Source organism: Macaca mulatta, chromosome 8, assembly GCF_049350105.2.
Source record: "Macaca mulatta isolate MMU2019108-1 chromosome 8, T2T-MMU8v2.0, whole genome shotgun sequence".
Taxonomy (NCBI): Eukaryota; Metazoa; Chordata; class Mammalia; order Primates; family Cercopithecidae; genus Macaca; species Macaca mulatta.
Genome location: NC_133413.1, coordinates 110,953,310 through 110,979,968, shown reverse-complemented (window position 1 = coordinate 110,979,968; position 26,659 = coordinate 110,953,310). Strand labels below are relative to the sequence as shown.

General features: G+C 43.4%; 1 protein-coding gene across 20 annotated transcripts in view; it reads left to right on the top strand.

Annotated features, from left to right (window-relative positions):
* The window catches only part of SNX31 (sorting nexin 31), a 70,835-nt gene that overhangs the window by 11,353 nt on the left and 32,823 nt on the right, over positions 1-26,659 (top strand). For 13 of the 20 annotated variants that reach the window (XM_077943921.1, XM_077943920.1, XM_077943919.1 and 10 more), the window contains exons 3-8: positions 2,406-2,520; positions 6,959-7,023; positions 14,810-14,920; positions 19,429-19,519; positions 20,427-20,514; positions 23,954-24,023. In XM_077943921.1, coding sequence (XP_077800047.1) covers positions 2,406-2,520; positions 6,959-7,023; positions 14,810-14,920; positions 19,429-19,519; positions 20,427-20,514; positions 23,954-24,023 — 540 coding nt within the window. Of the gene's footprint in view, positions 1-2,405; positions 2,521-5,746; positions 5,966-6,958; positions 7,024-14,809; positions 14,921-19,428; positions 19,520-20,426; positions 20,515-23,953; positions 24,024-26,659 lie in introns of those variants that run through there. The other 7 variants (XM_077943933.1, XM_077943928.1, XM_077943932.1 and 4 more) reach the window with 5 other exon arrangements.

Genomic DNA, 26,659 nt, shown 5'->3' with positions numbered 1-26,659 from the left:
AAATTTACTCACAGGTGGCTAATGCCTATCATATTAGATGGCACAGTTCTGAGTCATCGTAAGAATTTTGGGTTTACTTGATTGAGATGAGAAGTTGAGGAGGATTTTGAGCAAGACAGTGGAATGATCTGACTGACTTTTCTTATTTTAAGAGATGATAGAGTCTTGCTCTGTTGCCCAGGCTGGAGGGCAGTGGCTATCATAGTGCATCGCAGCCTTGACCTCCTGGGCTCAAGCAACCCTCCTGCCTCAGCCTCCCAAGTAGCTGGGACTACAGGTGCACATTACTGCACCTGGCTGACTTACATTTTAAAAGTATCACTTTAGGCTGGGTGCAGTGGCTCACACCTGTAATCCCAGCACTTTGGGAGGCCGAGGCAGCCAGATCACCTGAGGTCAGGAGTTTGAGACCAGCCTGGCCAACATGGCAAAACCCCATCTCTTCTAAAAATACAAGAATTAGCCAGGCGTGGTGGTGCACACCTGTAGTCCCAACTACTTGGGAGACTGAGGCAGGAGAATCGCTTGAACCCAGGAGGTGGAGGTTGCAGTGAGCCAAGATCATGCCACTGCACTCCAGCCTGGGCAGCAGAGCATGAATTTGTCTCAATAAAATAAAATAAAATTAAAATAAAGTATCACTTTAGATGCTATGTTAGGAATAGACTGAAGGAGTCATGGGTAGGAGCAGAGAGACTTGTTGGAAGTCTACTGCAATAATCTAGAAAAGAGATGACAGTGGCTTGGACCAGGGTGATGGTAGTGGGCATGGAGAGAAGTCCTCAGATTCTTGACTTTTTTGAAGTTAAGGCCTATCTATGCAAGGTAAATATTTGCCAAATACTTACTGTATTTGTGACAAAGGCCATGGAATTAAAAATTCTTACTGTTTGCAGCCTCATTTTTCTTATTCCATCTTTCATTTTCTTTAAGCCACTGAGTATGGTAATAGTAAGATTTCAGCCCTCCTGCTCTAGAGGTACCATGTTAAAACCTGATTGGATTTCTGAGTGGTTTCCTTTGTCTTATTTTCAGGAGAATGATTCTGTGCCTTACCTTCAAGCTGCCACTACAAGTGTAGGGCTGGAATAAAGATGCACACTTTTCGTTCTTAATTTTAAAATAATTTTTTATGCATCCACTTTTTAGGTTCCATAAAAATAATTACTACCATGGTCATGGGTCATAGATGAGTAAGTGGGAGAGAAGGGCCTGGCTGGTTTCTACTTGGGATCATATGTCAGCATTATTGGAATTCTGTAACCAGCACTGGTCCAATAGAAACATAACGTGTGTCTCTTGGCTGGGTGCGGCGGGCTCACGCCTGTAATCTCAGCACTTTGGGAGGCAGAGGCGGGCGGATCACCTAAGGTCGAGAATTCAAGATTAGCCTGGCCAACATGCAGAAACACTGTATCTACTAAAAATACAAAATTAGCCTGGCCTGGTGGCACATGCCTGTAATCCCAGCTACTCAGGAGGCTGAGGCAGAATTGCTCGAATCCGGGAGGCGGAGGTTGCAGTAAGCCAAGATCGAGCCATTGCACTCCAACCTGGGCAACAAGAGTAAAACTCCATCTCAAAAAAAAAAAAGAAAGAAAAGAAAAGAAAAGAAAGAAAGAAAGAAAGAAAGAAAGAAAGAAAGAAAGAAAGAAAGAAAGAAAGAAAAGAAAGAGAGAGAAAGAAAGAAAGAAAGAAAGAAGGAAGAAGAGTCACCTATGTAATTTAAAATTTTCTGATAGGCACGTTAAAAAGAGTAAAAGGAAACAGATGGAATTAATTTTAATAATATATTTTATTTAATTCAATGTATCCAAAATATTATCATTTCAACATGTAATCAATATAAAAATTATCAGTGAGATATTTTACATTCTCTCTTCTTTGAAATTTGGAATGCATGTTATACCTACAAGACATCTCAATCCAAACTAGCCACGTTCAGGTGCTGATTCACCACAGGTGGCTGGTGGCTACCGCATTAGGTAACACAGCTGTAAGCATATGTCAAGTTCAGATTTGGTGGAGGTAGGGTTGAGGAATTTAATTCCCATTGTCATTGATATCACAGACACTATTGTGGAATGAATCAAGATAATATAGTATGATGTGAGCAGTGGCTAGTCTTGTAAAACAAATGAAAGATAAACATACATCTCAGCTCTACGAAACTTAGACTGGAGCTGCCGGTCTGTGATATGTCTAGTAATATCTCCAGAATATATACTGAAATAAATTCCTCCTTAAGAAAATCAAATTGTCCTCTTTTCCCACTTTGAGCCACCAGGAAGGCTTAACTTGAAATAAAGTGCTGGGATGGGACTTGCCCTAGAGGAGGCTTTAGTAATCTCATCAACCCTGAACTGGTAGGTCACCTGCCTAACTGTGTTTCCTGGATCTTTCAGCTAAGGCGGGTCTTTGGAAATTGCCTGCCACCCTTCCCACCAAAGTACTATTTGGCAATGACCACAGCTATGGCTGATGAGAGGAGGAACCAACTGGAACAATATTTGCAAAATGGTATGTATTTGCAGGGTTTTTTAAAAAACAGATTTATTGCAATGTAAGTTATATGCCACAAAATTCACCTGCTAAAGTGCACAAGTCAATTCTTTTACAATATATTTATGTAATTGTGTGACCATTACCATAATCTAATTTTAGAATATTGTCATCACCCCCAAAAGAAACCTCATACCCATTGGCAATCACATCCTCTTTCCCTCCCCCACCAGGCCCTGGCAACTACTACTGTAATTTTTATCTCTAAAGATTTGCCTATTCTGGACATTTCATATATAAGGGATCATATAATATGTGTTCTTTGTATTTGGCTTTAAAAATACTTTTTTTTTTTTTTTTTTTTAAAAGAGATGAGGTCTGGCTGGGCATGGTTTCTCACACCTGTAATCTCAGCACTTTGGGAGGCTGAGGCAGGAGGATCACTTGAGGCCAGGAGTTCAAGATCAGCCTGAGCAACATAGAGAGAACCTGTCTCTAAACAAAATTTTAAAAATTAGTCAGGTATGGTGGTGCGTGCCTATAATCCCAGCTACTCAGGAAGCTGAGGTGGGAGGATTGCTTGAGCACAGGAGGCTGAGGCTGCAGTGAGCCATGATTGCTCCACTGCACTCCAGCCTGGGTGACACAGCAAGACAGTGACTCTAGAAAAGATCAAAAACAACAACAACAACAAAATAGATGAGGTCTCACTATGTTGCTCAGGCTGATATCAAATTCCTGGGCTCAAGTGATCCTCCTGCCTCAGCTTCCTAAAGTGTTAGGATTACAGGTGTAAGCCACCACACCCAACTTAAATGTCTCAGCAGTTATATACTTGCTGATTTTATTTTATTTTTTGAGACAGGATCTTTCCCTGTTGCCCAGGCTGGAGTGCAGTGGCACAATCATGGCTCACTATAGCCTCGATGTCCTGGGGTCAAGCAATCCTCCCACCACAGCTTCCCAAGAATCTGGGACTATATATGCAACACACCATGCCTGGCCAATTAAAAAAAAATTTTTTTTATAGAGATGGAGTCTCACTATATTGCCCAGGCTGGTCTCAAACTCCTGGCCTTAAGCAATCCTCCCATGTCAGCCTCCCAAAGTGCTGGAATTACAGATATGAGCCACTGCACCCAGCTAGTATTTATTTATTTATTTATTTATTTATTTATTTATTTATTTATGACAGAGTCTCGCTCTGTCGCCCAGGCTGGAGTGCAGTGGTATGATCTTGGCTCACTGCAACCTCTGCCTACCAGGTTCAAGTGATTCTCCTGCCTCAGCCTCTCAAGTAGCTGGGATTACAGGTGCTTGCCACCATGCTCAGCTAATTTTTGTATTTTTTTAGTAGAGATGGGGTTTCACCATGTTGGCCAGGCTGGTCTCCAGCTCCTGACCTCAAATGATCCGCCCACTTCAGCTTTCCAAAGTACTGGGATTACAGGGGTGAGCCACCATGCCTGGCCTACTTTATGTATTGATATAATAATGTTCAATGTATCAAAATCAGGAAACAACATTGATACAATGATGTTCAATGTATCAAAACCAGGAAACAACATTGATACAGTAATTTATCTAGAGACCTTATGCAAACTTCAACAATTAAGCTAGGCATGGTAGCTCATGCCTACAATTCCAGCACTTTGGGAGGTTAAGGCAGGAGGATCCCTTAAGCCCAGGAGTTCAAGGCCAGCCTGGGCAATATAACAAGACCCTGTCTGTACCAAAAAATAAAAAATAAACAAAAATTAGCTGGGTGTAGTGGCACGTGCCTGCACCTACTTGGAAGGCTGAGATGGGAGGATTGCTTGAGCCCAGGAGTTTCAGGCTGCAGTAAACTCTTATCTTGCCACTGCAGTCCCTCCTGGGCAACAGAGAAAGAGCCTGTCTCAAAAAATAAAGTCAGCAAACATAAAACTGCTGAGACATTTAGGCTGGGAGTGGTGGCTCACACCTGTAATCCCAACACTCTGGGAAGCTGAGGCAGGAGGATCACTTGAGCCCAGGAATTTGAGACCAACTTGGGCAACATAGATCTCGTCTCTTTTTATTTTTATTTTAGAGTCATTGTCTTGCTGTGTAACCCAGGCTGGAGTGCGGTGGTGCAGTCACAGCTCACTGCAGTCTCGACCTCCTGAGCTATGATTTGAGCAACTGCACTCCAGCTTGGGTGACAGATGGAGACCCTGTCTCTAAAAATAAATAAATAAAGCATCACCAACTATTATACTAATGTCCTTCGTAGCTCAAGAAAAAAGATTTTCTCCTGTATGTTGACTTTTTTCTCTTAAAATATATATCTTAGAGGTCATTCTACATCAGCAGTCATAGATTTATCTCATTATTTTTCATGGCTGCATCTTTTTCTTAAACATAGTACGTAAAAATTCTAGAAGCCACCTATTTCCCATTAACTTTTTTGTTTTGTTTTGTTTTTTTGTCATGGGACCATACTTCTTTTTAGACCTACTGAATGAGCTCTTTCAAAGTTCAAGTTCAAAATGTAATATCTTTTGAATTTTCATTCTCCCTTGGTTTGTTTTCTCATGTCTCAGCAAAATGCTCCTTTAATACCTGGCCTTTTTACAAGTTCTCACACTGCTTAAGGTTTTGCTTTTCCAGGACTGGTCTTTATTCTTATCAGAATGACTTGTGTACCCTCTTTGACAAGGTCAAGTAAGAAGACAGTACGGCTTCGCCTCATGACTCAGAGCACAGGTTCTAGAATCAGACCCAGTGTCAAATTCCACTTTAGTTCCTTACCAGCTGTGTGACCTTGGGCAAGATACCTACCTTTTCTGAGCCTCCGTTTTTTTTGGTCCATGAAATAGAAATAATTTACCTCAGAGTTTGTCATGAAGATTAGATAAGCTAAAATATACAAAGTTTTTAGCCTAGTACTGGTACTTAATAGTCATGCAGTAAATACCAGTTGGGTGAATACCTTTTTCAGCAGCTTTCCTCATTCCCAATAACTTATGCTGATCAATATAGCTATTCATAGTTTGACTATATGCCCCATTGCGGAAAATAATGCAAGGGCTTCCCCTCCTCCACCCTGGGCATTACCCCTCAGAAAAGACAGAATGATTTTTATAAATAGTTTCTCGTGTTGCAGGGACTTTCTCTCTTCGTTTATTTTGAAAAACATGATGTCTTTTGGGAAAGGCACAGCCTGCAATGAAGTCAGTGATAAAAAATGCTGGTAGAGGATGTTTAATGAAATTAGTAAAACAGGCCGGGCATGGTGGCACATGCCTGTAATCCCGGCAACTTGAGAGAATGAGGCAGGAAATTGCTTGAACCTGGGAGGCGGAGGTTGCAGTGAGCTGAGATCACGCCATTGCACTCCAGCCTGGGTGACAGAGCAAGACTCCGTCTCAAAAAAAAAAAAAAAAAAAAGAAAACAGTAATGAAAACAGAAGGAAGAAAGAAATTTGGCAGCATTTAGTAAGTATGTAACACAGGATATAGGAGAGGATCTGTGGCAAGGGGGGTGAACCAGGAGGAACCAGGCTGGGCCATACTTTGTGGGTTTGCAGTTCTCATGGGGGTGTGTCTGCCCCATCTGCTCTGCCCATATCTCCTGGCTATTTGTGTCAGGAGCTTTAAAACTAAGGGTGAAAATATTTTTGTTAAGTATAGAAGAATGAAATATTTTAAATCTCTCTGACTACCTTGTCATTGGTTTTTTTTTTTTTTTTTTTTTTGGTAACATCTTGAGAACTCCTATCATTCAAAGGGGTGCTCTTGGCTGGGCGCTGTGGCTCACACCTATAATCCCAGAATTTTGGGAGACTGAGTCAGGCAGATCACCTGAGTTTGGGCATTTGAGACTAGCCTGGCCAACATGATGAAACCCCATCTCTACTAAAAACACAAAAATTAGCCAGGCGTGGTGGCGGGTGCCTGTAACCCCAGCTACTTTGGAGGTTGAGGCAAGAGAATCACCTTAACCCAGGAGGCAGACATTGCAGTGAGCCAAGATCACATCACTACACTCCAGCCTGGGCGACTGGGTGAGACTCCAAACAGGTGCTCTCAATCGATGTTTCTTGGTTGAGTTACATTTTCAAATTACCCTGTGTCTTGTTAGTCTGGGAGTCTAGATGTAGGTTTTAAGATCTTTCTGATTCTTCATATAAACTTCATTATCATCCTGGTAAGGCAACAAAATAGATGTTGAGTAGTATGGGTGTGTATAAATAAAGTGAGATGCCTGGGAACACTGTCACCCTGGATGGGTGTCATGAGTTCCTGTTGTTAAGGCTGCCTGTAGGAGGCAACCTTTGGGGGTTTTCCTGTATTTGAAAGGTTTCAACATTCATCACTTCAGGGAGGAGACAGAGCACTGGCAAGGCATGAGCGATCTCTAGAGGACACAGCAATTAATAGGCAAGGCCCAGCCCAGCTCATGCTAACCTGGCTCACCGTCCATATTTTTCAGTAACCATGGACCCAAACGTGTTGAGAAGTGATGTCTTCGTTGAGTTTTTAAAACTGGCACAGCTGGTAAGCTTGCTCTTCTTTAATGGGGCCATCATTCCTCTTCAGGACACTCTTCATGAACCATGTGTGCAGGTACACACACATGTGTGCACTGGCCACAGCCCCACAGAGCCTGGACTTGGGAAAATATATTCATTTCAAGTCAATTGGGGGATGGTTCCTATTTTGTTCTTTTGGAGGTTTAGACTTTAGATGGAAAGTGAAGTGTGTCACTTGACCTTTGGCTCATTTTATTAAGTAGATCCCTTTTTCTGTAGCCTAAGAATCACACATCTCAAAACAGGACATGAAGAAGAGGACCTTTGAGTATAGTACAAGAACTACAGCCTTTATCATTAAGGGTTCCCGTAACATGTCTCTGACCCTGCTTCTGTAGCTGAGATTTCCAAGTGGGCCACAGTGAAGACATCAGGAAAGCAGGCCATGCCGGCTATTCCTTGTGTATTCTCTACTTCTACCTTTATTGTAAATGAATCATGGAGAAAATTCAACATAAACAGAATGACATACAGCAACTCCCTTTCCTTTGTTGATCTAAAGAATCATGGGTCACTTGCTCCCTAGGCTGAAACTGTTAAGTACATTTGTTCAGAACAACACTCATTCTAACGGCACATAAAGAAACATTGTTATGCCTGTATGTATGAGCTTGGCTGGAAAAGCTCTGAAAGAATTGATGTTCTGCAGTAATATGATACTAGTTAACTGGATCCTTAGCCAGGGGAGGGAGGAAGGATCGGATTTGCAAAAACTGGAACACATTTCATTCATTTATTTACTCATTTATAAAATAAAATCCTATTGGGTTCTCAGAAAAAGTCTCATGTAGACAGGGGTTCAAATGTGTTGGGATATTTACTGGCCCACTCAACCTGAGAAATGGCCCTAGAGCCTTCTGTTCTGTAGTGGTTCATATTTTCACATTTGCTTGATGGTTTGTATATACACATACTTTGTTATTCTTTGAAAAGTTTGTTGTGGAAGTGGTGATGATAGTAAAATTCAAATAGCACAAGTGTATACAATGAAAAGTAACTTTTCTTCCCTTATGATTCCCCTCCTCAGTGACAACTGTTGTTTATAGTCTAATAGTTTATAGTGCTCTTTTGCTATACATACATGCACATATATAAGCATGCATATATACACATACATGCACATATATATACATACATGCACACACACAACCATGTGTCACTTAACAATATGGATTCCTTCTGACAAATGCATCATTAGGCAATTTTGTTGTTGTGTGAACACCATGGAGTGTACTTACACAGACCTAGACAGTAGAGCCTACAAACCTGTATACTACGTTACAGTACTTCATACTGTAGACAATTGTAACACCATGGTATTTCTGTATCTAGACATAGAAAAGGCATGGTAAAAATATGGTACTATCATCTTATGGGACCACTGTCATATGTGCAGTTTGCTGTTCACCAAAATGTCATTAAGGAGTACATGACTATACACACACACACACACACACACACACACATTTTATTTTATAAACAAGCGCACACTCAACACACTTTTTGAACTTGCTTTTTAACGACTGGGTGCTGTGGCTCACGTCTGTGATCCCAGCACTTTGGGAGACTGAGGTGGGCAGATCAGCTGAGGTCAGGAGTTCGAGAGCAGTCTGGCCAATGTGGTGAACCCCTGTCTCTACAAAAATAAAAATTCAGCCGGTTGTGGTGGCTCACGCCTACAATCCCAGCTACTTGGGAGGCTGAGACAGAATTGCTTGAACCCGGGAGGTGGAGGTTACAGTGAGCTGAGTTCGTGCCACTGCAATCCAGCCTGGGTGACAGAGCAAGACTCTGTCCCGAAAAAAAAATTTTTTTTAAATTGACCTTGCTGTTTAAAACCTATGTCTTGCAGATCGTTCTATATCTGCACATATGATGGTACATTGACTTTAGTTCAGTCATCTTTTGGGGGTGCATTATGGGTTTTGCTTTCCGTCATTCATGGGATCATTCAGTGTTTCTGAGCTTTGTCTTATATATCCTTGTTTGTTTGTTTTTCAGACGGAGTTTCACTCTTGTTGCCCAGGCTAGGGTGCAGTGGCATAATCTTGGCTCACCGCAACCTCCACCTTCCGGGTTCAAGTGATTCTATTGCCTCAGCCTCCCAAGTAGCTGGGATTAAAGGCATGAGCCACCACGCCCAGCTAATTTTTGTATTTTTAGTAGAGACAGGATTTTTACCATGTTGGTCAGGCTGGTCTTGAACTCCTGACCTTGTGATCTTCCTGCCTCAGCCTCCCAAAGGGCTGGGATTACAGGCATGAGCCACCCTGCCCAGCCAGTTTTGTATATCTTATTTTCCTGATAATTTGAAAGGTTTTATACCTGCTTTTAGTTCTTCAATATTTTGCCTTTGTGACTTCATACAAGAGCCTTATACCTCTAGCTGTGTTTTTCAGTGCCTCTTTTTACTTTTTCTAACACAATTTTCACTTTTGTAATGGCTTTATTTTCCTCTTCCATTTCTTCCATGAACTTTGCCAGCTCACTTTTATATCTTTTTGTTATCTTATTTCTTGAGGCTTTTATCTATTCTTTGAGGTCTTCATTCAGAAACACCTTCTTTTTATTAACCCATCCATCATTTTCATCTGCTTAATGATGCATTTTTTTTGGTATATGTTTTTTGCCTTTCATTGGTCACGTTTCTTTCCTCCTTTCTTGCAGGATTTTTACATAGGTCTCTTGCCAGTTATCTTGAGGTCATCAATCAACTTTGAAAGGGGCTGCTGTTGTGAGCTAGCTGTTTGCTGACACAGTATTGGGGAGGGGGCCTGAGTTGAATTCATTGAATCTGTTGTATTTCCAGTTCTTGTTTCTTGTTTCTGAGCACTTTCTTATGAACACTCTACCCTAAGGCCTGAGTAGACTGTCTAGCAGCAAAGCTTTAAACCACAGCTCCTCATACCATGATCTAGCCTTCTAATATTTTGATTGACTAAGATCAGCATCCCCTGACCTGGTTTAGGGGTTAAGAGTTCAGGCTAAGTAGTGAGATGGCCTCGATTCAAATTTTGGCTACCCTACTTTTGATTTATATGACTTGGGTCAATTTACTTAGGCTTTTTGTGCCACAGTTTCCCCATCTGTAAAATGGGGAGAAGAGCTCCTGTCTCTTGGGGTTGCTTTGAGGATTAAATTAACTGATGCCCTAAAAACATATCATCTGGCACAATGTTAATAGATGTGAGGTAGTCACTCCTTCTGCCTCCCGGGTTCAAGCGATTCCCTGTCTCAGCCTCCCGAGTTGCTGGGACTACAGGCGCGTGCCACCACGCCCAGCTAATTTTCGTATTTTTAGTAGAGATGGGGTTTCTCCATGTTGGTCAGGCTGGTCTTGAACTTCTGACCTCAGGTGATCTACTCATCTTGGCCTTCTAAAGTGCTGGGATTATAGGCGTGAGCCACCACGCCCGGCCAAGACATAGGTTTTAAAAAGCAAAATCTTAATGCCAGTCCCTTTTCTTTCCCCAGCCATGCTGAGAGATTGCCTTTTGCAAAGATGGAGTGTCTGTATGTCTCTTCAGCATCCCTGCCACTAGGTGGTGTCCAATGGGGCCCGGAGTAGCGCTCTCAGACAGGCTGAGCACCACGTGATTCACTGCTTTCAGGCAGCTTATGCATTGCTTGAGTTCTGCAGCACTTTGAGACTTCTAATTCCCTCCTTCCTGACCAGGTTCAATTTTCACTGCACTTGGCAGCCCTTCTGAAAACCTCAGGCTATTTGTAAGTTTCTTCAAGGATGCTTTCCTTTTCATTGTTTTCTGTCTGCCTCTAAAGAGAGGTCAGGACAGAGGTAACAGTTACTTCCCAGAGCCTTAACACGTTTTAAAATATGTGCTCTTTTTGAGTTCAATTGGGTTGAATTTAACAACTGGAGAAATCTTTTAATTTTTCAAGGAGATCAGTGCGCTTTGTTGCTATTCTGCTCTGAGGCAGAGGAATGTCTAACAGCCATGGTGCCCATCCAGGAAAATCCATATGCAGATTCACCGGGCTGAAACCTCATCACATGCAATGATGGGCCACTGTCATCTCTCTACAAGGGAAATGGGAAACATTCTTAAGAATATTCCTCTGCCTCAGAGCAGAATAGCAACAAAGCGCATATTTTAAAACGTGTTAAGGCAGCCCATGTATTGGCAGATTTTGAGGTTTCTTTAAAATGAATGTGTTTTTGTTAGTTTTCTAGCATGAATTGTGTTTTTTCATTTCTACTGCATCATAGATCAGTGCGGCAGCTGGGCCAAGCGCATGGCAAATGGCTCACACCTGTAATCCCAGAACTTTGGGGGAGAATTACTTGAGGCCAGGAGTTGAAGACCAGCCTGGGCAACATAGTGAGACTCTGTCTCTACAAAAAAAATAATAATAAGAGATATTTAGATGGGGGTAGTGGCACGTGTCTATAACCCCACCTACTCTGGAGGCGGAGGCAGGAAGATTGCTTGAGCTCAGAGCTTTGAGGCCACAGCGGGCTATGATCATCCCACTGTACTTGAGCCTGGGCAATACAGCAAGGCCCTGACTCAAAACAAACAAAAAAAGATAGCAGCTTATTTAATGTTTTGTATTTTATACAAGCCAGTTCTACCAGGTTGACTTTTCCCCACAATTGGTTTTTGTATTGCTTTTACATTTCATTAATTTTATAAGTAATACATTAAAACATTCTAGTAAAATTCAAATATCACAAATAGAGCCAAATTGTTCTTTGATTTCCACTCTAAACTTGTTTGATCTGTTTTGTGGTTGCTTTGATCTTATCACACAAAGATCTTTTAATGCCATCAATTCTCCTCTTTATTATATTGCTCTGAAATGTTTGTTTACTTACCAAAGCAAAATGTGCTTATAGTTAGGAAAATGAAATAGATATCATGGATGGAATAAAAGTTTAAAATCTAAAAATAAAAGTGAAATAGTGCTAAAAAGGATTATAACACTCCCCTGTCCTCCAGAGGCAATGACTTTCAAATCGTACAGCCTTTTCTTCAGATATTTAAAAATATGGAAGTTAATTATATATATATATATATATCTTATTCTTCATTTTATTTTTTCTAGATACAGGATCTCACTATGTTGCCCAGGACTCTATCTCCTGGGCTCAAGTGATCCTTGCTCCTCAGCTTCCCCAGGAGCTGGGATTATAGGTATATGCCATAGCACCCAGCTATTATTCTTCAATTTTTAGACCCTATCCACTGACTGTAAGGGAGGTGAGGATTTCAGCTTTCCTATGTCACTTCTTCTATTCTTCCCTTCTTCCCAACTTTAATTTTAAAAAATTAAGTCCTTAGTCAACACCTTCCCCTTGCCCCCGCCGCACCCCCAGCACCCCCACCAGCTGGAGTTAAAACTGAATCACTTAAAAGAAAAAAAAATATGCTTAGTTGTCTCAAAACATATGACTAACTCCTTCCGTTATATAGCAGTGCTGAAGACAGAATTTTCCCCATAGTCAAGCACATCAGGTTCTTTCCCTTGGAGATGATCTACCCAAAGTCTCTGACTTTCTGTTGTTTGCTGGTGAGTAGGAGCCGGTAGAGAAGGAGAAGTGGAAGATGGCAGTATGCAGGAGGGACCTTGATAATCAGTGGCTCCAAGTCCTTCTGGAAGGAGAACTGCACAAGGTCTGGGATCAGGTGGAGGAAGGGCACCTTTTAAATTGAGTGTAGGACAAAGAAAGATAGAGCAAGGCTACAGGCAGGGTCCAAGGCTGGACGGTGAGTGGAAGTCGAGTAAGTTCCCATCTTGCTGTTTTCTCTGTGACTAATAGGAAGTGAGGTTAGCTGGTGGGAATGAGGGAGGAGGAGAGTGTGGCTGGAGTCCTGGGGAAAGTGGATGAGGTTGACGATGAATGTGAGTCAGAATTCCACTGGGTGGGGCAACTGTTTGGTTTTCTGTTCTCCCCCAAATCCCATGTTGAATTGTAGTGCCCAGTGTTGGAGGTGGAGCCTGGCAGGAGGTGACTGGATCATGGGTGGTTTCTCATGAATGGTTTAGCACCATCCCCTTGTTGCTGTTCTTGTGACAGTGAGTGAGTTCTCACGAGATCTGGTTGTTTAAAAGTGTGTGGCACCTCCACCCACCCTTGCTCCTGCTCATGCCTGCTTGCGCTTCGCATTCCACCATGATTGTAAGCTTCCTGAGGCCTTCCCAGAAGCTGAGTAGCTGCCAGCATCACGCTTCCTGTACAGCCTGCAGAACAGTGAGCCAATTAAACCTCTTTTCTATATAAAAATTACCGCATCTCAGGTATTTCTTTATAGCAAGGTGAGAACAGAGCAATACAAACCAGTAGGGTGTGACAGAAGGAGGAAGGAAAGTGAGGGCAGTTGCCAACTGATTTGTCCATCCTGGCCAATGGCTGCGGGTCGGGTGGCTCTTTAACCTCTTGCCTCCCTTGATGTGCAGGTTCTCTACTGAGAGGAGATTACGTCAGCCAAAGCCAGTGCTGTGACATCAAAACAGAACATTGGAGGCTTTAACCTTAATATTCTCTTCTTACATATCTGTAGGATAAGTATGCAGTCGTGGGCTAGAGAGGGAAGTTCATGTATCAACACTCTATTTTTAAATGCCCCCATTTAATTTATTATATGTATGTGTGTATGTGTGTATATGTATATGTGTGTGTGTGTGTGTAGAGAGATATATATATATGTATTTTTTTTTTATTTTTTATTTTAAGAGGGAGTCTTGCTCTGTTGCCCAGGCTGGAGTGCAGGGGTGCAATCTCAGCTCACTGCAACCTCCCCCTCCTGGGTTCAAGCAATTCTCCTGCCTCAGCTTCCCAAGTGGCTGAGATTAGAGGTGTGTGCCACCACGCCCAGCTAATTTCTGTATTTTAGTAGAGACAGGATTTCACCATGTTGGCCAGGCTGGTCTCGAACTCCTGACCTCAAATGACCTACCCACTTCAGCCTCCCAAAGTGCTGGGATTACAGGTGTGAGCCATGGCGCCTGGCAAATGCCCCATTTTGGACACTACTATGCTAGTAATTTTTCTCTTCTCACTGGGATTATTTTGAGAAATATGGAACCAAGATTATTAAGTGTCTATTTGTACAGGGCACTCTTCAAGATAAACTCACCACATAATCCTAATCTGAAGGAGCTTACCTTCTGGGTAGCCATCTAACCTGGCTTTAAACTAATTAAGTGTAAAAAAAAGCCAAGAACATTCTACAAATAAGCATTTACAGTGGAGAAGGTAGAACTCAACTACTTCCAATTAGTCAGGTGATTTTCATTGTCAAGGCCAAAATCACAAAAGAGAAATTTGTTTATTTAACTAAAAGGTCATGGAAAGTTGGCTGGCTCCCACTTCTCACCCCTACCCCAAACCCTGCTCTTCTCTACGTTGACTTTATTCTCACAGAGCTTCCCTCCATTTGCTTCAAGATTAGCAGCCTCAGCTGAAGGCAAGGACCCTGCCCTTCCTTCCTCCTTCCAAGGGAGTGAGAATTGCGCTGAGTTTGAGACCAGCCTAGTCCAACACAGTAAAACCCCATCTCTACTAAAAATATAAAAAATTAGCTGGATGTGGTGGTGGGTGCCTGTAATCCCAGCTACTCAGGAGGCTGATGCAGGACAATCGCTTGAACCCAGGAGGCAGAGGTTGCAGTGAGCTGAGATCACGCCACTGCACTCCAGCCTGGGCAATGGCGTGATACTCCACCTCCAAAAAAAAAAAAAAAAAAAAAATGGTGTGGAAATTTATTTTGCTTTTCTTTTGCTTATAGAATACATTTGACATCACCCCCAAGAAAGCTTATCTGGACATATTTCTGCCCAATGAAGAGAGTATTAACATCGAAATTATAACATCAGACACTGCTGAAAGAGTCCTAGAGGTAAGCTTTGTTTAGACTCCAGCTCCTGAACTGAATCTAGGGATAGTTCTGTTTGGAAAGCGGAGAGTGGGATACGGCTGCCTTCCAGGAGCTTCTGGCCTGTTGTGTTACTCTGTGGATGATTATCTGCAGAGGTACTGGCATTTCCTGGGAGAACAACCAAGGAACCTGAGACACAGCCAATCCTCCAGGGCCTCTTTGATTTCACCCTTCCTGGGGACACCAATTTTCCAGAGATCTCTTGGAAGGCTGCTGGCACTTCCTTGGAACTTAGCCAGGGATGTGGCCTGGAAATATGTAAAATGCTTTATTATTGAATGTCCCATCATTGGGAGCAGGAAGGAAAGTGGGGCTTGGCAGAGTCTGAAACAGGTCATACCTAGGCGTGCGGGTGACACTTCCTGGCAGAGGGTGACAGGGGAGTTCTTGAAGGTTCCTATTCTCCCATAGGGAAAATTCTTGAAACCACTGCTCCGTCAGGGCTAATTCTGGGTGCAGAGGGCCCAGACGTGAGTTGTAGTCCACTCTCCGAGGACTAACAGGACAAGACCCAGAAGGCTTCATCCTTCTTCAGCAGCTCTGCCTCCCAGACCCCTTTTCCATCTGCTAAGCAGGGCTGCAGAGGGAGGGCCGTCTTCTCACACCCACATCCTGCACCCCGGGGTCAGCTCCCAGGCCCTTTTCATCTGGAAGGTTTTAGCTCTAATCCGCCAGAGAAACACACAAGAGAAAATATAAAGTTATAAACATGAAGAAGAGTCAGAAAGTTTCTAGGACCTTTCAAAGGACAGAAAGTTCTTGTTTTTGGGTTATGGTGTCTGACCCTTTCTGAGCTGAGAAATGGAAGCCCTCCCATTTTGGCTGCTAGCTCTTCCGGCCTGCCTTGACTTAACCTATTCCTATATCTCCAGCTTCTCTCATATTCATTGCCTCTCCGTTTCCTCCTCTCCATCCTACATCCCGACCTTAGTTCCAGCCTTTATCGTTTCGCAGCTAAACCTCTACTGCTGCCCCTAAACTAATCTCCCTGCTTCCAGTCTTGCTAATCTTCTGTATCAATTTCCAGCATTGTCTTTCTAAAAAGTATCAAAGGTCCTTGATGCTTGAGGGAGTTTGTATCCCAAACACAAAAACCTCAATTGCCCAGGATCTAGAAGTGGGAGACTGACTCATAAATGAAGGAGGAGTAGGAAGGCAGTGATAGAGTCGGAGCCACAGACTGCATGTGTCTAGGGCCAGGCAGGTAGGTCTGGGGCAGCTGCAGGATCAGAGATAATTTGGAAATGGATGGAATTGTTCAGAACAGGAGAGAGCACCTCCCTTGTCCAAAGACATCATCATTGACTTCTTTTTTCACACACTGGGCTTGCTGACCAAACTAGACATGCCTGCAGCTGAAGGTGGTGGTGGTGGTAGTTTGGGGTCTTCTATCTTCTGGGTTTAGAATGAGTCCTGGATTCAAATTACAGTCATGTGCCACATAATAATGATGTTTCTGTCAACATTGGACTGCATATACAATGATGGTCCCATAAGTTTATGATACAATATTTTACTGTACTTTCTCTATGTCTAGATATGTTTTGGCCGGGCACGGTGGCTCATGCCTGCAATCCCAGCATTTTGGGAGGCCGAGGCGGGCGGATCATGAGGTCAGGAGATCGAGACCATCCTGGCTAACATGGTGAAACCCTGTCTCTACTAAAAAATACAAAAAAATTTAGACAGGCATGGTGGTGGGCGCCTGTAGTCCCAGCTACTCAGGAGGCTGAGGCAGGAGAATGGCATGAACCCGGGAGGTGGAGCTTGCAGTGAGCGGAAATCATGCCACTGCATTCCAGCCTGGGCCACAGATCAAGACTCCAACTCCAATAATAATAATAATAACAATAGATATGTTTAGATACACCAATATTACAGTTGCCTACAGTATTTAGTACAGTAACATGCCTACTATACTACTATAAACCTGGGCTAACAGGCTTGTAGCCCAGGAACAGCGGGCCATACCATCTAGCCTAGGCATATAGTAGGCAATGCCATTTAGATTTGTGTAAGTTCACTTCGTGGTGTTCGCACAACAACAAAATCGCCTAACGATGCATTTCTCAGACTGTATTCCTGTCATTAAGCAACACACAACTGTACAGTGCTGCTGTGTAAGGACTGTGTGAATTTGGGTAAGTTACTTTACAGACAATGTCTAAGTAAATAATTATAGAAATAGTTCACGTTCCTGAGACAATGGCAGTTGTGTTTATTGATCATTATTGGTATTGGTATTGGTATTGATATTGATATTGGAGGGAGTGCTGAATAGGGTTCTGTGGTACTATCTATTTTGTCCGTTTCCCTGGAAACTAATAGCATACATTTGATGAGGTATATTCGCAATCAGAAAAATGTGCTTCCTCTCTTCCAATCATGTTGGCTTGTGAGAAATTCAGACCCAAGACACTGACATCATCAGACCAGATAAGTTTAACTGGAGGTTCTACCCTAGAAGTGGTAGTTTCTGTAACAGGTGAAGTGATCACTTGGCCAGCGACAGGTGTGAATTTCCTTCCAAGAGCTGGGAAATTCTCTAGCTTGCATAAAACCGTAATTCAAGTTTTGTAATTAAAAATCACCTTCTGCATCTTCTCCAGCACACTTGCTGCCATTCTCACTTTGCTTCCCCAGGTTTGCCTTACCCACAGCCTACTTTTTACTTTTCAATGGTCTCTTTTTTTTTGTTTTTTTGAAATGGAGTTTCACTCTTGTCACCTAGGCTGGAGTGCAGTGGCGCGAACTTGGCTCACTGCAACCTCCGCCTCCCAGGTTCAAGCAATTCTCCTTCCTCAGCTCCCCAGTAGCTGGGATTATAAGCACGTGCCACCAGGCCCAGCTAATTTTTTTTTTTTTTTTTTTGTAAAGACGGGTTTTACCATGTTGGCCGGGCTGGTTTCCAACTCCTGACCTTAGGTGATCCACCCACCTTGGCCTTCCAAAGTGCTGGGATTACAGGCATGAGCCACTGTGCTAGGCCTCAGTGGGCTCTTTAAGGGCCAGCAGCAAGCTAAAATCTAGGACTACTGTGGTGCTAGTGATAGTGTTCGTGTTTTGAATCATCATTAACATTTGCTAAGAGGAAAAATATTATTATGTATTTTTTTGCTGATGCTCACTCTTCTCAAAAGAAGGCATTTATATTTATGTCTTTATGAATGTGAAAGGCTTCTTCATTCTCCTTTTGTCTCCACACCTTTCCTCTGTCTGCCTTGGCATGTAAGCTTGTTGTTTTCCCTAAATTAGACAGAAAAGAAGGAAATCTAATTTGAGTGGACCTGGGTCAGGTTTACTCTGGGAAAGAGGTCTTTGCTATGCTGTTACCTACCACACACTCACCCACTGCGTTTGGCTTTTGGGCGTTTTGCAACCCAAAGCATGGGGGAAAGAGAGAGACAGAAAGAAGGGGAAAGGGAATTGCTTTGAAAGTGGTGAAACTATTCCTGAGCTGCTCTTTATTTTCCAAGCTATGCTGAGAACACCCACTCATACCAGCCACCTAATCAGACTGCTTCCTGGGGGTAATTTATGTATCTCTGACAAGAGAAGGCCCCCTGTGAGCCTGGTATTTGTACAACTGTCACCTAGAGAACTGGGAGCCGTGGGTAAAGCAGCTCTTGAAGGCAGTGCCTGGAGGCGACTCCTTGAGTGTTACAGAGGTGATTTAGTGAGTTAAGACCAGGAGTATAAAGAAATTACTCGAGAGCCCAGTGTTAAAGAGGGAGGTAGCCTGTGGTCATGTAGAAGTTTCTGCTAAGGGAGCATGAGTAGATGTCCAATGCAGTGAGGTGACACGTGATAGGCTGATGGCAAAAATGAAGCCACTGGTGTTGAAATGAAAGCTGTTTGATACAAAAGTCAAAGAGGAATGTGAAGGAAGGCAACCTGTGCCTGGGATCTGAGGTTTTTTGCAAACATCATAGTAAATGACAGTTGACCATCGCAGGAAACATCAAGGTGAAGCAGGCCTGGCGTGTCAAAGGTGGGCAGTAGTGCGTGCATGTTTGTATGCCAGCCGAGCGGCGGGGAGTGATCCTTTTCCAAATAGCTGGTAATGCAGCCCACAGGAAGGTAAATTAGTGTGCAGGCTCCAAGGACAGACATCACAGAAGGACAGATGTTCATGGAGCATGGCTGCTGCCCTCCAGGGGAAAATAAAGACCAAGACGATCGGGGATCCTGTCCACATCTGGGATGGGATGACCAACCTCAACTGGGGCCAGCCTCTGTCCACTGTGGTGGGACTGATTTTTATTTTCTTTATTCTAATTTTTTGTGTTTTAAAATTTTCTAAAATGGATACTGTTTTTGGATTCCAAAAAGCTTTCTTTGAGTGTTCACTAACCCATGACAGCACTTTTTATTGCTGTGTACCGGCCATTTCCAAGTCTGCATGTCACAGTTAGGATGCATGGTGGGCACACCTAACTGTTCCCCCTTCTGCTTGTTTTTGGTTAAAGGTGGCATCACACAAAATTGGACTGTGTCGGGAGCTCTTGGGCTACTTCGGCCTCTTTCTCATTCAGTTTGGCAAGGAGGGCAAGCTCTCTGGTAAGAAGGAAGGAACAAATGAATCAGCTAGGAGATGGGGTGGACAGGTGTGAGCAGGGGCTTGATGCAGGACTCACAGCTGAGGGACTGGCCACCCACCGGGCTATGATCCCTACTGCTGTTCTCAGTCACTGGGTTAAGGGTTTGGGGAACGGGAGGTTGCGTCCTTGTTAGGGGAGAGTGGAGGCAAACCACTCATACCTTGGGTGGTCCAGTAACTGCACTTGTGCACCCCCAGCCCTAATTCTGATGCCCCTCCCCTTTACTGCAGACTGGGCCTGACCACTGACCACCTGCCTGCACCCTTTCCTGTGAATGGAGTGCTAGACTCTGGGGGTCAGGACGCCCCACCACAACATCACTTTTCCTTGTTAAGGAATATTTGTGGATGATATCAATGAGTTATTAGATACCTTTTTTAAAGCGTAATGAGATAGTGTAAGAAGACAATCTGATTCTCATATCTTTTGTTTTCTCTATAGTATGTTTTAAGATATTACAAGGTTTTTGTGTGAAATGGTGTCAGTTATATCAAAGTAGTTTGTAAATGTCCTCAAGAAGCCAGGGGAGGTGATTTTGTGTTGGAAGATAAGGGGCTTGTGTAGAGGGTTGGCTGCTAGGCCCTGTGGTGAGCTGCAAAGGCGCTGGATGTCTCTGGATCTGTTTTTTCATCTGTATCACAGTGTAAAACATCCCCCACTCAAGGGGCTGATATTTTTGAGGATCAAATGATATTTATTTTTTGAATGAACTTCAGAAAGTTAAAATTACATATAAATACGGAGGATATTCTTACTGTGATTTTATTATTTCCAATAATAAGGTTTTATTTTCTCATTTGAAAGCTGCTATATATAAGCTGTCTGTGCTATTTCAGCCAGTAAGACCGGCTTTCCCCTTTCTCTAGTTGTGAAAAAATTGGCCGACTTTGAACTCCCTTATGCTAGTCTTGGAAGTTCTGAAGTGGAACACTGTAAGGTTGGACTCCGAAAGTGGTAAGTAGGTACCGAAAATGACAGAGGTGCTTGAGGACATTTCGCCATTGCCCATCAAGACTTATCAGAGTTCCATCACATCCTGCTCACAGCCTGACAGCTGGAGACCAAGAACTTAGAGAAGGTTGTAAGAAAAGCAATGAAGGCCAGGTGCTGTGTCTTATGCCTATAATCCCAGTACTTTGGGAGACCAAGGCAAGAGGATTGCTGGAGCCCAGGAGTTCAAGATCAGCCTGGGCAACACAGCAAGACCTCATCTCCACTAAAAAAAAAAAAAAAAAAAAATAGCCAGCTGTGGTGTTGTGCATCTATGGTCCCAACTATTCAGGAGGCTGAGGCAGGAGAATCACTTGAGCCCAGAAGATTGAGGCTGCGGTGAACCAAGATTACACCACTGCACTCCAACCTGGGCAGCAGTGCAAGACCCTGTCTCAAAAAGAAAAGAAAAGCCATGAAAATGAGAGAGGGTGAAATAAACTAGTTTCTGAATATTTGTCCTAAAGAATAGGATGTTGAGGATGACTTTCAGTAGTCTCAGGTAAATACTCGGGGCTGGGTGGGGTATGAAAATGAGGAGGGTAGTCATCTTTCTGTATCTCTACTGATAGGCGAACAAGAAAGTAAGACCTGAAAACCAGGGGCGGGGCCAGGGGATGTGGATCAAAGCAGGTAATGGTGAGAAACGGCTGGCCTTGGGTTTGCTTTGCAGTGCATCACTGACTGTATTAATGGAGGGACTTTGTTGGTGATTACAATCAGATCCGATTCATCCGTAGAAGTGTGGCATTCCCTGAAGGTGAAGGGTGGAATCAGCCAGTTTGCAGTGAATTTGAACTCTAAGTACTGGGCTTACACAGGCCTAAAGGATGTGTACCACGGCCATCTGTATTCCTAGATAGATAGGACACAAATGTCCCTCAGCAGAAAATACTGTCATTTCCTCTACTAACACAGGGGCCTGTGGAGAACAAAATATTATAGAAAATAGCACCAAGCAGCAGGACCTTATGCATCCCCAGTCCTATAACCTGCAGCTCCCAGCGTTTATTACTGTGGCCACAGGGGATTGCTCCTTAGGCTCGCTCTCTCCCAGTCCGTTTATTCTGCTATCTGAGTACAGAGGTTTTAAAGAAAAGTATTTTGAAATCTAAGAATTCCCTTGACCTTGTGATGCCTTGCTCTAGAGCTCCAGTTTGTGGCTTTGAATTATGGAAGGATATTCCCAGCGAGGCAATTTGTATACTGCTGTTCAGAAGTATCTTGAGGAATGGTCCAGCTCTTGAGGTGTGAAACCCTGAGAAGGGGAGAAGGACTTGGTTCCATTCAATGGTTTAGAGAACAGCTCTTCTGGAAGCTGCTTACTGTAGTGAGTGGCTGAGCACAGTTGTTCCTAGAATTACAGTATGTGAATCTAAGTCGCGGCTTGCTCAGGTCTTAGCTGCATAAACCTAGCCAAGTTTGTTCAAGCTCTCTAAGCCTCAGTTTCTTTATCTGTAAAATGGGAATAATAAAAATAGTGTCTACATCATAGGATTATTGTAAGGGTTATGTAGAATAGTCCCATATACTCAGTAAGTTTGGTCATGTTTGTGACTGTTATATTGATGATATGGTGATTATAGGAAGTAAAAAAAAAAAAATCCCTGGGGCTTAGATTTTCACTCATGTGCTCTCCTGAAAACTTGAGATCAAAGGAGAGATGACAATTCTGTTTCTTATCTTGAAGCTTGAATTAGAAATTAGGCACTGCCTATGTCTTTATTAAACAGGTAAACTCTAGGTGATACATGCAAGAGAAAACATCTACCCCAAATTATAAGCCAGCAGCTCAGATTCAGGCAGATTGCCTCTGTTGATGGGAACTGGGAAGAAAGGAGGTCCCACTTCTGTTGTTACAGCTAAGGATCAGGTCTCTGGAGGGGAGATTCTGGCATAGGCTCCTGCAGGTGCCTTGCCCTCTTTCCTGAGGGAAGTCTTGTTGGGTGGGAGCTGGAAGGCTAACTCCAAAAGCCGAGTGATTCCCAGCAGGTGAAGCCTCAGTGAGGCCTGAGTGGCATCTTAAGAACTGTTCTGTCCTTAAGGAGAGATGCCTGGGTGCATCTCTCCAGTGTTGATGATATGGCTTCCTCCAGGCCAGAGGGTGCCTGTGCTGGCCTGTGGGAGCCCCAGTCTGGGATGGGTCTTTTCTCTGCACACAGGCGCCTCTGGGATGTGTGGGTGCATAGTTACCTGGAATGTAAGTAGGGATGCTTCAGTTACTTCTCCCCACCCCAAAAGGAAGTTGACCTTCAAGCACCATATTTATCCCTTTCGTGGTCTAAGCCAACCCCATTGGTCTAATCACCCTATTCTTCTGAGCGTAGCAACTCTGCTTACCTCTGCCTTCTGGTTGGTAGAGATCAGCCATAGGTACCCTTTCCTGACAGTTTCAGTCCCTTCTTAACATACTACTGTGCTTCTACAGTCATTAATTTCAGTTCCTCGTGATTCTGGATCTGATAGGCAGACACGGAGCCCCTGCGATTTGCAAATCACTCTACCAAGATCCAGAGGGGCAACTCTGGATAGGCCCCTGGCCTTGGGGTTCTTCACAGATGGTGTCAAGAAAACTTAATCAGGGCGGCGATTGGAATAAACTCAGGGTGCAGAGGAAGCACAGTGGATGGGCAGGCTAATACAGCCTTGGGAAGTAGGGACCAGAGGAGGGGGCATTGCTTGAGGCTTGCAAAGAAAGGCCAATCAGTCAGGGGAGGAGATTGGTGAGGGCTTGGTCTTCCAGGCAGGGGGACAGGAGAGAAAACATGGTTGGAATGTAGCATTGGTGGTGGGGTTGGTGAGAGATGGAACTGGAAATGAAAGTGGGGGTGGTCCCGGGAGGAGCCTTGAAAGCGAGCAGAATAAATATCTAACTCTGGAAACCATGAGAGTCTGAAAAGTTTCACAGGAAAGACCACTCTGGTTAGAATGTGGAGCATGAGGTTAAGGGCACATGGCTGACACAGAAAGCCTGGGAAGGAGGCTCCCAGAGCAGCTCAGGCAACCGATGAGGGTGGCCCTGCTGCAGGGTGCTGAATATGGGGGTGGGTCCGTATGGGGCAGACGACTATGCCAGGTATTGTGCGGTGGAGAAAGGGATTCCAGGGCTTGGTGGCCAAGAGTGAGGCTGAGTATGAACAGGGATGCAGACCATTCCCCTAAAGCTTTATTTTTTGTGCCTCTTTACTCTCAGAGCCCTCCAGGTAAGAGCTTACAGTGTAAAGAAATTAGGAAACAAAAGAGGTGGAGGGGCAGAGTGAAAGCTGGGCGAGTGGAGGTGTGGTTTTGTTAGAAAAGGGGGCCCCGGTTCATAGGGTAGAGGGCCACCACTTTCCAAAGCACTTGCCAGGTGTGTCCATGAGCCATGTCACAGGAATGAATTTCGCACTCCTGAATTTTGCAGGTATATGGATCCATCCCTCGACTCCACGCTGATGGACTGCAGGGCGGCCTTAGATTTGCTCTACATGCAGGTGAGGGTCACCAAGAGCTCTGACAGCACCGTAGATCAAAGGCCATGTTGGCTTGGAATCACTGAAAAAAAATCTATGGTAGTTAATAATTCTACCTCCATACCTAAAATAGGCAAATTCATAGAGACAGAAAGTAGAACAGAGGTTACCAGGGGCTGCGGGGAGTGAGGAAGGAGAAGTTGTTTGATGGGTGCAAGTTTTTTTGGGGGATGACAAAAAGTTTTAGCTCTAAATAGTGGTGACGATTATCCAACATTGTGAATGTATATAATGACTCTGAATTTTGTGAACAGTTAAAATGACAAGTTATGTTGTATATATTTTACCACGATAACAATAAAATGTAAAAAGTAGAGGAGTTTAGAGAGAGAAAAGGAACTCTATCTCTGTTTTAACAATCCCTCTCTGAATTTGCAGCTGACGCACCGTCATCATGAGCCTAGAAAGGCTATCCCTGATAACTTAAAGTCAAAGGCTATCCCTGATAACTTAAAGTCACACGTGATCCCTAAATCTCAGTCTAGCATAGCCTTCTCGCCCCTGAGCCAACAAGCAGCCTGGGAGGGCATGTGGCCCGCGCAGTTGCGCTGGGCTCCGGGCTCACAGAACCCATGCTTCTGTAATGATCGCTGTTATCATCTTGAAATTCTTCATTTTATTTTTATTTTTTATTAAAAAAATTAAATTTTCATTGGTACATAGTAGGTGTATATATAATGTTTATGGGTTACATGAGATATTTTGATGCAGGCATGCAGTGTGTAATAATCCCATCAGGGTAAATAAGGTATCTATTTCCTCAAGCATTTATCCTTTACGTTACAAACACTCCAATTATACTCTTTTAGTTATTTTTAAATGTACAATTAATTTTTTTTTTTTTACTGTAGTCATCCTGTTGTGTTAGCAAATACTAGGTCTTATTCATTCTATTTTGTTGTGCCCATTAACCAAAATTTTTAATTTTTGAACAGCATTTTCATTTTGCACTGGGTAGACCCTAAAAATTATGTAGTTGGCCCTACCTACTCCTACCCCCAGCCTCTAATAAAGTGAATTTTGAGCTTGGCTTCAGTTCTCTTCTCCTGCCTCGTGTGGTGAAGCTTCTGCCAAGTCGTGGAATGGTCAGCCCGTGCTGCCCCCAACATACACACCCAGGTCACCAGCTGCCCCAGGTGTTCACACTCACCACACCGCCATCTTCAGAGACCTGATCTTTTCCAGGCTTGGCTTCCACAATTCTGGGAAGAAAGCTTAGAAACTTCTTTCAGTGAGTTCCCTGAGAATATCTCACAGTCTATTCTTAGGCAGCAGGCAGGGTGGTGGGTCACAGCCCTGCCCTGCTCCAACCCCTCCCAGACTTTCCGTCTCACTCAGGCTAAACCCCAAATCCCAATGTCCTTGTTCTGTTTCCTCCGCAGCATTTCTACCATCTGCCAATGTAAGTATGTGTGTGTGTTGTGTATATTTGTTTACTCTCTCCCTACTGGAATGATTTCTCCATGAAAGTGGCTATTTATTTGTTCACTGCTGCGTCCCCAGAAACTGGAACTGTTCCTGGCATGATGTCGGCATTAAGCCCTGTGGTGGGCCTGGCATCGTATTAATTAAGTGCATTATGTCATTGGAGCTTCATAACAACTCTGTAAGGCAGTTGGTACCATCCACATTTTCAGGAAGAAAAACATTAGGTTTGCTGACAAAAGATTGAGTAGTGGGTTTGGATTAATAGAAGATGTAGATGAAGAAATTTAACAACACTTATTTGCAGGTGGCTTTTATTTAGCGTGATTCTAAGCTGCTACACTCGATAGCTTTTATAAACTCAGGAGAGAGAGAGAGATGGTGGGTAAGTTCTTATTTTTAATGAGCTTTTCAAGTGGAACGTTAATAAAACCTTCTGTAGTACTTTGTGTATAGAAAAAGGTCAATGGTGGATTTTGATACCCTGGCTTACCAGAGGGCGTAGAAGAGGGAAAGAAACTTAACCCATGCCTCCTTAAGTGACTTTTAGAGATCAAGATCCCAAAAGCTCTTCTAAATTCTAAGAGGGTAAATCAAAATATCACTTATTAGATGTTTAATGTTCACTATTGTATTTTTATGGCTAGAATATAGCTTTGAGTTTATTCCATATTATACATTAATCAATGTATAATTATGTTCTGGTTCAGCCTGGGCACGGGGGCACACACCTGTAATCCCAGCACTTTGAGAGGCTGAAGCAGGTGGATTACTTGAGCTCAGAAGTTCAAGACCAGCCTGGGCACTATGGCAAAATCCCATCTCTACTAAAAATATAAAAGTCAGCCAGGTGTGATGGTGTGTGCCTGTGGTTCCAGCTACTCAGGAGGCTGAGGTAGGAGGATGGCTTGAGCCCAGAAGGCGGAGGTCACTTGAGATGTGATCACACCATTACACTCCAGTCTGGGCAACATACAAAGAACCTGTCTCAAAAAAAAAAAAAAAAAAAAATCACGTTCAGTGTACTTGTGTTATATGAGTTAGAGCATAATTTTCCACTCTAAATGTTTATTGAGGCCCATCCTTGCTACTGTATCCTTGCTATTATGATACATTATTAGCTGTGTCTGGTTTGATACCACGTCCTTGGTTGAGATTGCATCACATAATTC